The sequence below is a fragment of the Anguilla anguilla genome, chromosome 4 (genome assembly GCF_013347855.1).
Source record: "Anguilla anguilla isolate fAngAng1 chromosome 4, fAngAng1.pri, whole genome shotgun sequence".
Taxonomy (NCBI): domain Eukaryota; kingdom Metazoa; phylum Chordata; class Actinopteri; order Anguilliformes; family Anguillidae; genus Anguilla; species Anguilla anguilla.
This window is the reverse complement of record NC_049204.1, coordinates 43383887-43402899: the sequence shown is the minus strand read 5'-3', so window position 1 is coordinate 43402899 and position 19013 is coordinate 43383887. Positions and strand designations below refer to the sequence as shown.

The 19013-nt window shown below is 39.3% G+C and overlaps 1 protein-coding gene across 4 annotated transcripts in view; it reads right to left on the bottom strand.

Annotated features, from left to right (window-relative positions):
- The window catches only part of LOC118225887 (MAP7 domain-containing protein 2-like), a 100919-nt gene extending 84433 nt beyond the window's left edge, over positions 1-16486 (bottom strand). Inside the window, exons 1-2 of one of the 4 annotated variants that reach the window (XM_035414959.1) lie at positions 15952-16486; positions 3009-3116 (exon numbers count right to left, since the gene is read on the bottom strand). In XM_035414959.1, the coding sequence (XP_035270850.1) occupies positions 3009-3116; positions 15952-16150 (307 nt within the window). In that variant the 5' untranslated portion in view covers positions 16151-16486. The remainder of the gene's footprint in view (positions 1-3008; positions 3117-15951) is intronic. The other 3 variants (XM_035414960.1, XM_035414958.1, XM_035414957.1) reach the window with 3 other exon arrangements.
- Positions 16487-19013: the final 2527 nt, after the last annotated feature.

Below are 19013 nucleotides of genomic sequence, written 5' to 3'. Positions count from 1 at the left end.
GGTAGAGAATTGAAGATGAAATTTGAAAATTATCATTGGACCAACACGATGTCAATATTGTATTTTGGTTGTTGATTGGTTAGGGAGGACGTCCTCCCTTGGAGCATCATTTTATGTGATTTGGCCAATAACAGATTAGCATGAAAAAAAATTAAGTACATTAAATTGATATAAGAGATCCCGCCCTAAGGAGGACAGCAGGAGCCTGTCCTCCTCTGCCCCCGACCACCGCTTCACACAGACTACCCTTTCCCCTCTTGCCTGCCCTGCAGGTGTCACTGTTGAAGCATTTTAATCAGAATTTCAATAATGGATTTTTTCCAAAGAAGAGATAAAAAATATTTTATAAATGATACTGAGATTTGGTAATGGGTTATTTCAACCAATTACTCTTTTTTATATTTTGATCTCCCTCTTGCCTCTCAAAAATAGAGGAGGAGCAACCTCCTCTGCCTCTATGGACCAGCCTCCTCTGCTGTACAACCATTTCGGGTAATCCATGTAGCAATTACAGCCCTTTGTATGTTCTCCATTTTAGGGGGCCAAATATAGTTGGACAAATGAACAATCTTAAAGTCATCATATTTAGTACTTGGCTGCAAATCCTTTGCATTTGATGACTGTCTGAAGTCTGTGACACATAGACGATCACTAGACACTGGGTATCTTCCTGAGTTGTATTGTCAGGTTGCACCAACTTAGCCTTGAAACGTCTACAACTTGTACAGAATGCAGCTGCTAGGGTCCTAACTAGAACTAAAAAATGGGAACTGGACATCAGTCCAGTGCTTAGAGTAAATCTCTTCACTGGCCGCCTGTCAAATCTAGAATCAACCATAAGATCTTGCTGTTAACATATAAAGCTCTAAACGGTCTAGCCCCTGAGTATCTTAGTGAGTTACTTATTCCTTACTCTCCTCCAAGATTACTTTGTTAACAAGATGCTGGTTATGTGAAAATTCCATGTGTATCTAAAATTACAATGTGGCACCTTCTCTCATAGAGCTCCTGTCTGAACAATCTCCCTATGTCTTTGCAGGCTTCAGACACACTCTTGTGTAGGCTTGAAACGTACCTGTTTAGTCAGTCCTATAGTTAGCCATTCATATAGCCCAAAATCCTGTTAAATGGTCAAGTATAATCACAGAGTCTATGAAATTAAACACAGATGTCTGGGCACAGTAGGGAGCTACTGTCTAGCTGGCATCAATGAAGCAGACACGCTAGTTAGCTTAGCCTCAAGTGTCACTGGCCCTACAGAGTTCACACACTAGATAGATTAGCATCAAATGTCAAGCTGGCCTTAACCTTATCTTCTCTGTTTCTCTTTCCATGGGGCTCCCATCCCTTATCTCGCCCTGAGTTCAAAGACCGCTCCAGCCTGTTTCCTCAGCCTGAATCCATGCGATCACTCCTGTCCTTCGCTCCATGGTCATGGACTGCTTCAGTCCTGTTCCTCCCCTGACCATGTCTTGACACTGTCTGGAGCTCCAGATCCATTATCCGGCTCCTTTAAACAGCACTATTCTGAACCATACTATTTGATCTTCTATTATTCCTGTTATCTTTCACCTCAGCTATATCCTGCTTAACTCATTTTATTTGCGGTCTGCTACTTTACATCAGGCTGGCCAGTGGAGGTTGGGCTCCCCCTCTATAGCCGGGTTCCCCTCGATATTTCTTCCCATTGGGGAGTTTTTTCTCACCACTGTTTGAGGGTTTTCTCCCCACTGGGAGTTTTACAACTTATGTACTTGCTATTTGGGGGTTCAGGCCTGGTGCTTTTTGCTCTGTCTCTTGCCTTGCTACTTCATAAGGTGCCTTTGTGACAGTTCTTTGTAAAATGCGCAATACAAATAAAATTGAATTGAATTGAACTGACGTGCTACCAGGCCTGTAATACAGCCATATTCAGTTCCTGTTTGTTTTGTTCCTGCCTATAATCTTGTCTTCAGCAAGTGAAACATATGTTCAATCAGATTCAGGATGGGTGATTGACTTGGCCAGTCAAGAAAATTACATTTTTTGGCCCTGAGGACTCCTTGGTTGCTTGGTATGTTTGGGGTTATCGTCATGCTTCAAGGAAGCGCTATCAAATGGTTTCTGAGGCATTTGGTTGGCTCTGAGCAGATAAGATTTTTCTGTACACTTCCAAATTAACCCTGCTGTTACCATCAGCAGTCACATTATCATAAAGACAAGTGCCAGTGGCAGCCATACATGCCCAAGCCATAACACTACTTCCGCCATGTTTCACAGATGAGGTAGTATGTTGTACATCACATAATTTTTTAATGTATGTTTTAGCAAACTCTAACCTGACCATTCTGTTCATCTGGCTTAACAGTGGTTTGCATCTTGCAATGAAAGCTCTGAGGGTATGCTGGTGTAGTATTCCCATTATTGTAGCCTTTAACACATCTTACGTCCACATCCTGGAGTGTTCTTGATCGATTTGCCAGTTTTAAAGTGGTTTTTGTTAGCCACTACAGTGGCCTTCCATAGTCTTCCAGGTAGTTTGCTATTACTGAGCTCACCAGTGCATTCTTGCTTCTAAATACAGACATCCAATGTTTTAGCTATGTCTCTGGTTGATTTATTCTTATTTTTCAGACTCACAATGACCTGCTTTTTTAAAAGCATATAATTTCTTTGGTCTGCATATTGAGAGACAACAGCAACAAATGCGAATGCCACACCTAAGAATCAACTCCAGACTTATTGTTAGCCTCCTTTTTTCAATTGGGCATCACCAATCCTGCCTGAATTGGGAATGTCCAATTCACAAACTAAGCGTGGTCATATACAGCTCCTGCTGCCAGCTCGGGAGAGTGATGACAATTCGTTATTCTCCTCTGAAACATGCAGTGTCAGCCAGCTGCTTATTTTCAATCACATGACACTTACCTACATCATAAACACAAAATTTAACTGCATAACCCACACCACGTCATGCACACATGCAAACACACATATGCACTTGAATTAATTATTATGGCGTAACTTGCCTCTTGCTCCAGTATAGTCTGTGGGTGTGGAGGAGGATGACAGGCTTTTCCTGATTGTAGGGTCGAAGGCTTCGGGTAGAGCTCTGGCAGCCAGTGACACAAAATCATCTGCAGCAGAGAGATGCAGAATGATGGAAAAGATTACATTCAGGAAGTGGTCAGGGAGAAGCGGGAGAACTTCCAGATTAAAACATATACAGCACAGTGCAGGAGAGTGGAGAGTAAAAACATGTAAATGCAAAGACAGGGAGTTCACCAACTGTGTGTGTGTGTTGTGGGGGTGGGGTCTGACTATGATGTTTTGTCTATCTGGGGGATGAAGGATTGTTTTTCATTGCTGGGGGGAGGGCAGAGTTTCATAATGATGCTCAGTAGAACACCAACAGGGTGGTGTAGTTCTGTCTACTCATCACATATATGACATAGAATGTATGTGTTAAAATGTGTGTGTGTGTGTGTAGGTGTGTGCATACTGCATCTGAGTGTCTCTGTAGAGCAAAAAAATTATATAATTGTTAGGGAAATCCTGGAGGGGTTTGGCACTGCCCTACCCTTTCATCTGATCCGCTGAGGATAATACACTCTACTGTATAAAGAGATGCCGTGGATATGCAGCTGTACTGAATCAAGAGAAACAGTGGATATTCAGCTGCACTGTATGAAGTGAAACAGTGGATATTCAGCTGTACTGTATGAAGTGATGCAGTGGATATGCAGCTGTACTGTATGAAGTGATGCAGTGGATATGCAGCTGTATTGTATGAAGTGATGCAGTGGATATGCAGCTGTACCGCATGAAGTGAAACAGTGGATATGCAGCTGTATTGTATGAAGTGAAACAGCAGATATGCAGCTGCACTGTATGACGTTAAACAGTGGATATACAGCTGTACCATACAAAGTAATGCAGTGGATATGCAGCTGTACTGTATGAAGTGAAACAGTATATATGCAGTTGCACTGTATGAAGTGATGCAGTAGATATGCAGCTGTACTATATAAATTGAAACAGTGGATATGCAGCTGTACTGTATGAAGTGATGCAGTAGATATTGGGATGGCAGATATTCCCTCCCGCCTAGTTACACCTTGGTGGGGCAGCATGCCCCATACCTATACAGATACACATGTCCACACAACAAAGCTCCAGACTTATCAGATTTTGAGTTTTCTCCTTCTCCTTCTTATTATTTTTCCTGCCTGATTACACCATCAATGCTCCGAGCCCACAAATAATATGTCTCCCCATTGGACATTTCAGCTACATCAGCCAATCAATACTTCGAATGCGCACGCAAAAGTACATAAATACCAGTGTGCTCGTTTAAAACAGCCACATTTTAGTGATCTTATATCTCTTTTTCTGTTAGCTCACCAGGTAGTGCGTCTGCCTGTGACATTTTTGCATGATTGAAAAGAGACGTTTCAACCTGCCTCGGACTCATGAAAACCATTCTTTTCACTCATTAGACTGCCTTGCTGTGTAAAAATCTAAATAAAACATTAAAACTTTTGCATCTGTATAATCTCTGCGGGAAACTAATTCATATTTCTGAAATACACATACAATACACCCTCACTTTATACAGTTAACTTTCACTATACCTTGCTTACGACACTACAGACTGACTGTATAACTACTGCAGATGGTCATGAAATTAATGAGCACTACATTCAGCATTGCACTTCAGTTTGGTAGGTAAAGTTACTGGTCATATAGAACCTGCCGCAAGATGCTGACGGCAGGTATGTCACAGGGGTTCTGGGGTGGTAGTGTAATCACAAAATAAGAAAAAAAGTTGGATAGTGGCTGCATGCAATGTTATTAAGAGAGAACGGTTGGACTCATTCCGCTCCACACGTCACATATAGGCTACTTCATCGCGTGCAACATGTCTACAATTTTATTAAGCAAACCCAAAAATGGCATTTATTCACAAAATACTATTTCTTCTTTCAGTCTACTCAAAAATAATGCATACAACCACTAGCCAACATTTTGTGTGTCTGTGTGTGTGTACTACATTTCTATATGTAGTTTAGTGTTGGGCAGAGCTACTAGCTTACGTTTTCCATTACCATGAGTGTACTTTCTATTTCTAAAATCAAGTACTGTAACAGCTCTTGACTTGGATAAGCAAGACGCAGAGAGTCTCAAACTGATGCTTCACGGTTTATTTCTCCATCACGTTATCAATCACTGTCTCAGGCACCGTGAAAACTATAGAAAGATGTACAAAAATAATATCAATATTTATCTACAGCTTCACACATTAGGATTAAACTCATTACATAAGGCGATTGACAAAGAAAGTGAATTAAACATAGCTATTAGAAACACATCTGACTTTATAAAACAATATTATTACCAGTTGGGACATGAACAGGCTACACTTTAATACATCAAATATTTAAATTACTTTCTATGAACAAAAAATAAACATAAAATACATTTAAATTCATACAAAAGAAATAATCCATTGCCACTCGATAAGTTAGCATTCATTGCTGCTAATAAGAGAGAAGTAATCCATTTCTACTATACTAGCTAGCCTGCATGTTGATCATGTGAACAAAAATGAAGTAGAGAAACGTTTCCATCCACTTCCAACAACTCACACCTAGACGGTTTCTGAAGTAATGGCAATTAGGCTACTTTACATACCTCATTCCACTGAACAAGGGCGTTAAAGTTACAATCTCAAAGATTTCCTTTTCGTTCTCTTTGGCGGTACCAATGGCGAGAAGCAGTAATTGCAGGTGTGTTTTTGGACCTCACTTCCCATAGATCCAACCGGATCCAACCAATGTCGCCTGTGTGACGTCAGTCAGTTGGCACCTGGGCCACGCCAACTATTACATTTATTATTTACTGAATAAAACACAGTTGTTATACAAGCAACATTATGTACATACTCATTCATTGTCTAACATTAGGCTAACTTGAGCTGTCTTTACACTGCCGAGCCGGGTTAAAATGCTGTAGCAGACCTGGGGTAGAATTAGTGATGATCAATTTCCACAAACTTTCTTTATCCACCTTTTGCTCGGTATGAACATCTTTACACTGCAGAGAAGAATTCGCAGGATTCGCTGTGTTTTGTGCAATTATGTATCTCGTGCACAATAAGTCTTTTTCGTGAATGATTGTTGTGTAATATTTTTGAAACAACTGCCTTGTTGATTCTGGGTTTGCTAGCTAAACTGTTCGAGAATAAAGCTGAGCTGGGTGTTAAATTAGCAATCAGAACAAGAAGAATAAAACAAAAACAAAGGCGATTTCATCAAAATAGGGCATCAAGGCTGAAGGAACATATGAGGAAGCGTAATAAAATAATAACAACGCTAATCCATACTGCCGTATTCTTTTATTTAGTTTTCTCCGGCTTGACATCTTTCCACATAAATCAGACCCGCTCTGCTCCACCTATACCCCGGCTTTATTCCGATCAATATATTGATGAACTTGATGGCAATGTAAATAACGATAACGTTAAGGCCAGTTCAGATCAATGATTCGCAACGAGACGAAACGGTTTTAGAATGTTGCAGAGAAAATTGCAGCGGTGTGAACTGGTTAGTTGCAGAGCGTCTGAAGCTGTTGCCTAGGGTCCCAAAAGACCCACCTTGTCAAATGGCTAAGTGCAGTTTTAGAACGTTTACAATCAGACGTCTTGGAATTTTGCTGGTTGCATCCAGTCTCGTTGCGAATCATTGATCTGAACTGGCCTTTAGTTAGCTACATTGCAACGTTGCAACAAGGTAGCATTGCATTTGATAGACGGTTTGCGAGGTCGGTACCGGTTGGTAGCGTTAGCTAGCGTTTTTTCTAATTGTTAGCTGACATTAGATTGTGTTAATTACATTAGCTAGCTAGCTAACGCAACGTTACCTGATATGAGAGATGGATACTGTGCGCAACGTTGTCTAAACTAATGTTGCCTTTATTGACATGGTCCGGTAGCTAGCGTTAGCTGTCCAAATAGCTATGTAACGTTACATTGTCATCAAATGTAATACGAAATCTACATCAACAAATAATATGACCTCTCATGTTACACAAAAACTTATTAGGGTTCCATAACCCCCCCCACCTTTAACGGTAGCAGACACCGGAAAAAACAGTAAGCCACTCACACACAGATGAGTTGAAGAGCAAACCTGTTGCGTTAGCTCCGTCTACCCTCTCTGGCGGACCAGCCACTGATGGGTGATGGAAAATGCGTCACTAACTATGCGCCGCTTGTGATTTTTTCCCGGGAATGTCGCCACAGACACCCAGTTCTTTAATCATAAATTATTATTATAATAATAATATAAATTAATATAATAATAGGCTCAATCACCATTGTGTTACCTAATTCAGCGATAGATAGTGACTTAACAGACATTTATTGAAATTAAAATCTTCGAGATTATTACTTTAATCCAAGGATTTACAAATCGTTTTCTCCTGTTTCCAACTCAGGATAAGTTGGCATTTCTTTTATCCTTCTCTTATGTTTTTCCATTCTGATCTCGCCATGATAATGGCGCAAAATGCGGCATGTCGTAAAACTAGCATTTCAAACAGGGTTTCCTCTTTCATCTCTGCACGGACTATCAATCACTCTAACAAAGTACGTCTGCCACCCTTTGGAAAGGACAGGTAACTGCACGGAGTTGAGTTGCCCAAGTTCAAACTGATAATACACAACTTTCTCAAATAGAATGAAAACAACAGCTTGCAAAAGGAAACGTGTAAACAAGTGAAAATATTCATTTGTTATTATAAACCACTCTAAACTCAATTCTCTCATATTATAGAACATTAAAGTAAACCTGTCAAATAGCAATGGAGGTGAGGTAGTTTGGGATCTTTGAAATTATACCAGCATGAGTTAGCGGTCATTTACAAGTACCTACAATTGTAGGCTAGCAGTATTGGCATAAAAGTACGTTCGTTAGACCACCATCATTTCTTCACTACGAAAATCACATTTAAAACCCCATTGTCCATCGGATATTGAAAGCAAAACCTGAACTACACCACATCGTTTCACCAACATTATTTCCTTGCACCAATTGCACTGGCAACGTTTGTTACTATCATGCACAATGTAAGCCAAATTGTATGGAAACCTGTATTGGATTAAAAGTTAATTCATTACGCCAATTTCATATCTGGACAAAATCCCAGTTTGCATTCACACCAAACGTACCTGTCTGTCTGGCAGAAGCCGTAGGGAATGGGAGGAAAACGGCAAGAATTTCACATTCTTTAACAAAACACGCCGATCTACCATCATGGCCTCTATGATCAACGTACTGGCCACCCCTGACATACAGCACACTTTTGTTTCTTTGTCATTCATGGTCAAGAGAAAATTCTTGAATCCATGCCTATGTTTCTTTCATCCACAATTTCTGTTACCATGCATGTATGTGTATGCATGTCTCTCGAAGTCTACATTTATATATGAATTCCTGTTATCACTACTACTGTTACTATTATAACTCATAAAAAACACAGTACAAAAAGATATATCTGATCAAAAACACTTTTCAACGTACAAAAATGCCAAGTTACTAATGCATACAAACCACTATCTAAGTCATTACTTCAAATCTACGCCTGCCATTAAAAGTCAAAATTGTGCCAAGTTACATGAAACAATATTGGTAATCTTAGTTGACACACATTAAACAAGCTGTATTCCACAGCAATGCTGCCCAAGGTTTCCTAAATTATTTCAAGTAATTTGGCCCTGTGTTTCTTAATCTTACCATGTGAACACAATGTTCTCATTCAAACTTTGTGTCACATCAAAGTCTCTAATAACGAAAATTGCCTCATGCATGGAATTTATGTGAGTGAATGGCCAATACCTACAGAAAGGATATTCCTCCAGAAAGGAAATGTTTATAATTTGTTGTCAAGTTCATTTTACAAAATGTATGAGTCCTTGTATATTTGCACTTTCAAATAGATACTGATTGTACAATATGTACTGTACATACATACACACACACACATATATGCAATACTGCGTTATCCCCATGAGGACATTTCCCTAGCAGGATTCACATTTATAAACACACATTTATACCAATACACATACAATTATTCTCACTACATAAGGGGAGGGGGAGGGGGGGACATAAATACAGATATAAAGTACAAATTTTGAGGCCTATTACATACATATAGAATCTTACAAATGTTTACAAATGTCACTTATGTTTGCCCCAGTAATGCACTGTCTGCTTCTATACGCTTCTATATCAGTACTTTTAATGGCAGGCGTAGATTTGAAGTAATAGCTTATAGATAGTGGTTTAAATGTGTTACTAATTTGGCATTTTTGTATGTTGAAAACATGTTTTTAATCAGATAACATATTACTGCAAGAATCTTTTTGTCTCTCTGTTAGCTAGTGCGACACCAGCGGATGCCAGTAGATGGCAGTGGCCGCCGGTCACTGTGACATTCGGAGGCACAGGACGTCTTGCTTGGTAGCAAGCTTTGCTAGAATATTAGCAACAAGCTAAGTGAGATGAGAGCGAGTGTCTGCATATGTGGTCAGCTAAATGCTTTTATGTTTAATTTGCAGGTAAGACCATATGAAGCACAAATTTTCAATAGTTTTAGTATGAGTATGAATTCTTGTTGCCTTTACATGCTTATACATGAGAATGTTGTACCATAATGTTGGTTAAACTTGTAAGAAATATAACTAGCGTGTGTACTAGTGGCTGGTTATATTGTTGTTCACATGGTTAGTTAGCTATGATACAGTGGGTTCTTAACAAACCATGTTAGAATGCTTGTTTGTGCATTGTAAAAACAGGGCTTAATTACTTTTAATGACATGAACAACTTCTGTTAGAGAAAAAGAGTGCGATACATAACAGTATTGTCACATGCTTGGTAGCAAGCTTTACTGAAATACTAGCAAGCGAAGCAAGCGGAAAGCAAGTGTATGCATATGTGGTCAGCTAAGACCTTTTGTTTTGTTTGCAGTGAAAAAGAACTGCTTCTTTTCATTAAAATATGTGGCACCGGACAGGGCCGTGCACAGACATTTTGGAGGGCAGGGCCTCAATTGAAAAAAAAGGGCACCCTCCACCCCCCACGCACCATCCCCACTATTTACATCCAGATATTGCCACATGACACCGCGTTCATAATCACACAGTATGTTCATAATATGGGCTCGGTGCTAGAGTGTTCCTTGATCTTTTAGATGGCATGTTTACATTTATTTATGCCTGCCATCTTCCATGCTGTTCTACTCTTATACTTTTCCTTACTGAGGAAAAGTCAACAGCTAAAACAATGCATGCCATCATTTATAGGTGAGTACTCTAACCATGGATTTTCAGAGTACCACATCTTCTGGAAGGACCGTCTCTGTATTTTTTCGGGTATACCATATCGGGTTGGCAGGGCCCACATTGCAGCACATAGCAATATAGCTCTCACTGTACTTGATGCCAAACTTCTCAGCATGGGCAGGATCTGTTGGATACTACAGAGCAGCTAGCTTTGCAACGGCCTCCTCTCCTTCATTGACAGCAGGTTGTTCTTGCTGGTACCCTTCTGTGGCCTCCTCCTGCACTACAGTGGCTCCTCCTGTCTCCATTACATCCTCAGAATAGTTCATTTCTATGGCTGCTCCTGGAGATTCTGCTGCAGCTTCTGAAATTTCTATATCACCTGTAGTTGGCTCTTTATCAGGTGATGATAAATCAGAAGCATCTTTTCTGGTACTGTCACCCTCTCTACTGCTAGCTGGCCTTATCCATGAATGGAGGGAGCTGCTACCCAGGGCTGCCTGCTGTAGCTCCCTCTCTTTATTTTTCCTTAATCTCTCTTTTCTTGGCATTGCACTGCAACCAGCAGATGAACAAAATTAATTATTTGCATGTTCACCATTAACCGGACCAAAACAGCAGCATAGTATAAAATTTCCTGACATGCATAGTGACTTGGAAGAAGTTTTACCTGTTTGGCTCACTATGAATACAACTTATATTAAAAAGTAGACCAATGTTGTTTTTTGTCTTTGTTTACATTTTATAAACTTCTGGTTTTTCAGAATGAAAGCAAGTTTGAAAGTGCACTGTTCTGACCAGGAGCACAAAAAGATTAGGCTAAAATTGAATGGTGATGGAGACATTGCATTGAAAGCAACCTACAGACATTATGAGAACGTGATTCAATATCATTTAGACATTACTTAGTGCAGTCAAAATAAATTTTATAATATTTTAAGGCAAAAAACAAGTGTAACTTTAAATAAGATTAGATAAGCTGTGCCACTCTGAAATGCCTGATTTTAGGATTGTATAACTTCCATCTGTTTTCATGTGTTGTGTCATTTTATTATTCTGAGTGTATTTGCGAAATACAGTAGTTATAGCTGCATGATTTAGTAACACGTTTTGTGCATGACAAGAGAGGATAAATTACACAGCATGATCACAAACATGCTCGCACGGCACGCATTCACTCACACACACAGGCGCGCAAGCACACACACGCTAAACAGACTGTTGTTACATGTGGTACCTCTATGCTTCGCATATGGCAGATAGATCTTTGATAATGGCCATCGATAATAGAATGTTGGATTTCATTTCATTATAAATTTGTATTTAGTTTAGACAGAAAAAGGTTAAGAAGCGTGTGCTCAGTTGTAAAAAATAAATAAATAAAATTTTAAAAAATAAATAAATAAAAAAATTCTAAAATGATTTAAAAAAAATAATACTTATATTTTTTTCATGTCTGTGACATATTCAGATATAGCCTAGACATCGAAACTATAGTGAAAGGTGTCAGTTATGTAATGTTGCTGGTATGATGTTAATATGACTATCAACAGCTCTTTTCGCTGTCTATTTTTGCTGAGAACCGCGCGCCTCACGGTGAAGCCACACTATACGCGGTGACGGCCGCCTGTCGCCGCGCCACGTCCCCACAATCGGCTGTTTGAGACGCGCGTGTCACCTATATTTGACAGACAGTTGTGTTCATTAAATGTTGACCGGGTTTAATATCGTGTTTCATATTCATTATATGAATAAAGTCAAATGGGGCGTGGTTACCTCACAGATTCAGACCAAAGCAACAGCACCAGAACAGCACTGAATCAATGCAAGCTGTTGTGCGGAAGACATCGGTGGGTTCCGAGATACCATGCTATCCTTAGCAGATCAAATTGATCAAAATGGTTTATCAGCGGATACTATTTTGGCCCATATTGAAGACTAGAAATAGCCATATTTATTTATTTCATAGGCATATTTATTTATTTATTTATTTAATATTGACTTAAATGGCATTCCATATAAAAATGCTGCTCACTGAACATTGAAATAAACAAGATGGATTTTTCCAAAATTATAGCATGTCATTCTACTGTCAATATCTGCGACTATATATGGAATAAATATACAACCTTATCATTGGTTATACGCATAGAGATGTCCCTTTCGAGACGGAGTGGTCATATATTGTCTTGGACAATCCGTTTGTGAAATATACTCTCATTTGTGACACCTGGGTACCTACCAAAATAGCTGTGCGTAATACCACACGTTGTTTTCAGTGTTGTCGTCCTTTGTAGAACAATCTGGCTTGATCGACATTTAATCGATCCAATACGTGACATAATAAGCTTTCTAACGATGTAATACTTTTGGAATAGCGTTTTATAGCTCAGCGTAACCAAAATCTTTGTCTCATTATAGCTGCATTACGCATTCAGTCTGTGGTAGCAGTAAAAGACACTGCACCTGGCAAGATTGTAATGATGACTTTCTTGGAAAATACTATTATTTTTGAGAAATTCTGAGCATGGCTAAGGCATATGTTTGCTGATAGAGCTCGGTGATATACCGTTTTCTGGGTTAATTTTGAACTGGGGAGCGACAGGATTCATTCTGTCTCTGTCTCTATCTACTGAACACAGATAAGATTTCATCGTCCAAATGTAAGTGCTACTGCTGAAAATATTTAGGTTATAAACGATTTTTGAAATTGAGTGTCTTTAAATAGGTTAGTGGTATTTCAGAATTAAGCTATTTCATAACGTAAACGTTTGTTGGTTTGCTTGTGGTTTGTGTTTAATGTACGTACCGGATATGACCTCGACTGGAAGTTGGAACTAGCTGATACTGTTTTCTGGGCTAAATTAGAACTGGGGAACAGCATTTATTCTGTCTCTGTCTTTATCTACTGAACATAGATAAGATTTCATCATCCAAATGTAAATTTTACTGCTGAAAATATTTTGGTTATATGCGTTGTTTTTTTAATTTAATGAGTTTAAATAGGTTAGTGGTATTTTATAATGAGGATATTTCACATTGTAACATAAGCATTCATTGCTTTGATAAGTAGTTTGTGTTTAATGCACCAGATGTGACCTCAACTGGAACATTTCCAAAACGTGGTGGACAGTTGAATATTGTTTTAATGTCATCCCATCCCCATACAAGAAAACATCACATACTGTAGAGTACAGAAAAACATACAAGTTAATGAATACACATTTAGGTACTGTACCACATAGTGTGATAATGTTTTCACATTATTTTTTTAATTTGACATCAATGTTTCACCTTAAACCTTCATCAGGGGCACATGTATATGCTGTATAATGAACAAAAAGCATTTTATTCATTTTTGAAGAGATTTTGGATATGTTTCAGGACCTCTAAACAGTTTAAGCCACTATACTGATGTGAAGCTTGTAATTCCCACTTGAAAATAATGCAACAATAAGTCTGTTGAGTCAAAAGAGTTGATTTGTAGTGAAATACATGATCTTGTTGTGATTAACAGCAGTGCATAATTTAGACATTTTGGATAGATTTGAAGACACTGGGTACACTGCTTACTTTTTGATTCATAGATCTTTAGTAGTTCTGCATAAACACCCTTAGATTTGACACACTTGTGGTCAAGGAGCTTTTGATTGAGGACATGTATAGTTTAACCAGCTGTATATTCGCAATCTCTCAGTATTTGATTTCAAACTAAAAAAAGAGCAAATTCATTTTTGATTTTTCGCCTGGACAGTTGCATTTGTGGCACTTTATTTCTTCCTAAATTATGAATATAAACTAATCGTAGATAGTATTGTAAATGGTACAAATGTTTTTCTTCATTTAAGCCCTTTAGAAATAGAAAAAGCTTAGAAATAGTGTACTCCCTAAATGGGCAAGGATTGACCAGATTTGGCATGTGCGCAAAGGGGTTAACATTTCAGTTTTATTTGGATGCTATGTAGCCTATTTCTACATATGTTTTTTTTTTTATTTTTTTTTTTTTTTATATACGTAAGTAGATAAAATCTACAAAATTTATCCAGCTGTGTCCCAACTAAATATTAGTGTTACAGTATGTGCAGGATTTGTGATTTAATGCAGATGCCTCTCAACTCAAAACTGAACTGAATACTATGGTAGACAGCAGCATTTTCAGAATGCACCACACATGAAAACAATTTTTACTGCTTTAAAAATCTAGAATCTAGTGTCATTGCAATCTCTCTAAATAAAATTTATTTTGATATCCATTAGTGGCTAGGGTTTATGTGATCTAATTTTGCCACATCATAAGTTTTGCTGAATTGTCACCAATGGCCCTCTAAATAAAATAAACTTGCTTTGTGACAATGTTTTTTTTTAATCAATGCAATATAAATTTGTATACAAATAAAACTGAGTTCACCGATGTAGTCCTGCATGAATTTTACACATCTATCTTAAATTAATTCCTGTCTACCTGAATTTAGCAGTAGTTGTCGACAAACTGTACTGCTTTTTGTAAATATACATATATTATATTTTACTCTAGGTAATAGTTTGAGTAATAAAATGATTTTACATTTACTTAACAATTAGCATTATTGATAATTGCATTAATTTTGTGTTATTTTTAAAAATGTATTTGAATTAAATTAAAATGACAAAATTCTGTTGTATTAACACATTTTATTTTATTAACAGTTTTAAAATAGTAACATTAGAAATATTAAATTTTGTATAGTTGCTTTTGATGACTGATAATGATAATGACCAGTACCCAGTTGTGAAAAGCACTCTGGTATATGAACCCTAAAATTCAAGAAGAGGGTTTTGCTAAAATCAGTTGAACAAGTAATCAAATTTGTATAATAAGGTTGTTTCCAGCAGCCACATCAAACTGGAAATGAACACAGAATAAACAAGTTCCACTCATGTAAAGTCAGGCCGCTGTCTCCTCCCTGTCATTGCTAGGGTTCCACCCTGGTCTCAGAGGTGTAAATAATTGATCTCCAACTGAATGCAGCAGTGTCAGGGAGGTGTCTCTCTCTCCCTTTCTTTCTATCTCTCTCTCTCTCTCTCTCTGTACATATATCTGTTCCATTTGGTTGTTTATTAGATAACCATTAGGCAGCTGGTATAACAGACAGCATGGAGGGGTTTTCATTTCCCAAGAGGAGAGACAGTGGTAACCTTGAGGGTCTGGAATATTATAGTCGATACATATAAAATAGACTCTGCAGAGACTGCTGAGACAATATCTCAAAATAACCCTACTTGCTGCCAAAAAAGGACATGCCCTAATCCTGATTCCAACAACGCTGATAAATAGGGACCTGTCGAAATAGCTCCAAAGATGCTGCCACAAAAGGAGTGTCCTGCTATTGTCCTGCTATTATACGGTTGTCACAAAGGGAGCAGCCCATATGCTGCTACTGCTGTCCAGAATAGAGCCACCCGAACCGTGCTACTCATTTCACTGCCAAAAAGGGGCCTGTTAATTTATGCCTCTGAAAATTCAATTTTTTTAATCTGAGAGTTTCCCTGCATTGCAGCCTCCCCACCCCATTTCATCTTTCTTCATTCTTTCTTCTTCCTCCCTCTCCAGCATTCCCTCTCTAGTATCCCCAGTCCTCTGACTCACCTTCCTGGCCAGCAGATAGGGTGGGGCCCCCCCATGTCCACCGTTTTGGTTGGTGATCCAGCTGCAGGCTGCGCTCCATGGATCTCTTCATCAAGGCCTCCAGCCGTTCCTGCTCGTTTCGTTCCAGCACCGGGAAGAATAGACATTCTCTCACCGAGCCATCGCTACGGCGACGTGGGCCAGAGGCTGGCTGCTCCATGGCCACCACCCTCTCCTTTGGCTCACTTGAGGTCTCCCTCAGGGAAAGACAGAGGATTTGCCTTTCTGTCTCACACAGTTTTTTTCTTTTTCACCTTCAAAGAAAGGGGTGATGGCATCGGTGTCTCTTTCTGTGTTGGTATCTCTTCTCTGTCTGTCTCTCTTTTTCTCTCTCTCTCTGTCCTTCCAGCGCAGGTGTCTTTCTCAAAGTGCAGACAGAGAGCACAGCAGCGAGTAACTCCACCCCGCTCTCCCTCCTCCCACTGCCACACATATACACACTCACACAAATGCACACAGACTCAGGGAAGCTAAGGAAAGGAACAGGTTGCTTTACTGATGCGTAATGCAGCTTTGTGTCTGTGGCACTTAACCCTCGCCTGCATTGCCTTTCCTGAGAACCCACTTATGCGCACTTCCCTCATTCTTGCACATTTGCGTGCATGTGTATGGTTGCATGCATTTTTAAATGTGCAAGAATGAGTGTTTGAGTATGTAGAGTGTACATGTGAGTGTGTGTGTTTTGCAGTGTGTAAGACAAATGAGATCATCACATTTTTATCCTAATAAAGAATTATGTTAATTTTGTATTTTGCAGCAAAAACCAACCTCCTTCCTGCTCTATCCCTCTTTTACTTCTGTCCCTGTCTCTTTCTCTCTTGTTAATCTCCCATCCACCTCTTGATGATCTTGATGATTTCCCCTCCTCATAAAAGTCAGAACCCCCTAGTGTCTGAAATTGAGATCACTTTTAAACCCCTTTAGTTAAAGTTGTATTTAGTTAGTCATTCGAAAGAACACATCTATTTTGGTCACCATTCAGCTATCTTTTGATTTAGCAACTTCTTGTATAATGTTATGAGACTGGTATAATTTTGTGATGCAGGAAACCATATGTCAATTGAACATTTATTTTTTGTGTTTTTCAATAAATCTAAAATGGTTGAAATATTGAATGTGCTGGCACATTCAGCCTTATGTGAAGAGAAACCAAATCAACTATGTATCATGACTGATGGTCAGACGGGTTCCATGTATTCAAAATGGGTTCAAAATCTATACAAAACTCACAGCTGACAGCTTTAACAGCAGATGTTATTGCAACATTGTTATGACATCATTCTGGGGCACAATAATGGTGAAACAAACCAGCTCTTCCCAGTCAAACTGAATGATTCAGCTCAGATTAGCACAGCTCAGTACAATGCAGTAGAGCATAGACAAACTGTGGGGAATACTTTATTCAGTTAAGAACAAATTCTCATTTATGATGACAACCTGACATCTGTAGTCCCTAAGCTACATTTCTTTGGACTGTGGGATGAAACTGGTGAGCCTGGGCTGGCCGGGACTCAAACCTGAAACCTCCCAGAACTTCTGAATCAACAGTGCTCACCACTGCACCACCGTGCCATGCAAAGGCATAAAGGGGAAAGGCAAGAACAGTAACCAGAAACAAACCAGCAGGGGATGTTTACTGGTTGATCATCTGGCAGACTAAAGCACTTAATTCCACAGTGATGTCACCAGCACTATTCCCTGAAGAGACTAATCACTGAGGTCAGAGACGGAGAAGGGGGAAAGGGAGGGAACAGCAACAGCAGGTCCCTCTTTCCCCTGCCCTTCATTCATACAGTGGTTCAGCCCATTGTCTGAGTAACTGGCAACTGCAGAAAAGCAGCTCTGGCAGAAGGAACACCTCAATGGTTGAGTGATCCAAGACAGACTGGTGAAGGACTAGCTCTGTAGTAACCTATTGATCACTATCAATACAGTTGAATATACACCTTCACCACCAATCTGGCCCTGAAACATATATCTGTTGTGGTGGCTGAAATGAATTTACATGCTATAAATTGACCATGCAGTTAATGTGCTGTCTCACTGGACCACTAGTAGCATGAGCTAGGAAACTAGAAGTAGCTAAAGGCAGTTTATTAAACTGACTAACGTAAGGCCATTTGGCCATGTACGGGTTGCTTAGGTTAGAGCAGTAGGGGTGAATGGGTATGGGGAGAAGGACTGTAAGGTGTGTGTGTGTGAGTGTGCAGGAGAGAGGACCCTATGCAGGAGTGTCGGGGTACAGGATGAGAGCACAGTGACCTCTGAGCTTTTCCTCTTACTCTAGTGGTCTCCTGTTCTCCTCCACAGCAACAGCCCTCTGCCTCTGCTCCTGTATCCTGCAACAGCACTCCTGAAGCCTGCGCAAATTCTGCTGCTGCTCCTGCTGTTCCTTCTCATGAATTGCCTGCTCCCGCACCACTGGGGGGAGTAGCCAGAAGGGTGATGAGTTAGGGAGAGGGAGTGGAAAAAGCACTGTTGGACAAGCAAGGATTGATTAAAAATATGTTTATTTTTCTGAATCCAGAAAACCCCTCACTTAACCTACATGTAAAATATATTTTATTAGATTTAATTTAATAATTATGTTTAAAATTTGAATTATCAATTAAATTGCCAAATTCTTTGATAGGTCAGTCTACAGAAAACTGGTGGAATCAACCAACAAGTCAAAACAAGCTATATCAGGTTTTCAGATTAAATAATTGAATTCAATAAGAAGCAGTCAATTATATTAATGAACTGAAAACAAAATAGAGAGAGAGAGGTCAGCTAGTACCACTAAGAGCGATTGGGCTAGGGTCACCGGGGCACATATCCCAGACCATCCTCGTGGCAAGTATTATTGTATTATTGTAAATTACACGTTGAGTTCTATTTTATACATAAGAATGAAACCAAGAAAGCACCGTCCCCTGGAGGCCAATATACTTCTCCGGGCGGCTGAGAAGTATGCTATGGTCAACAGTGTCAAAAGCTGCACTCAGGTGAAGAAGCAGCAACAATGATGTTAATTCAGAATC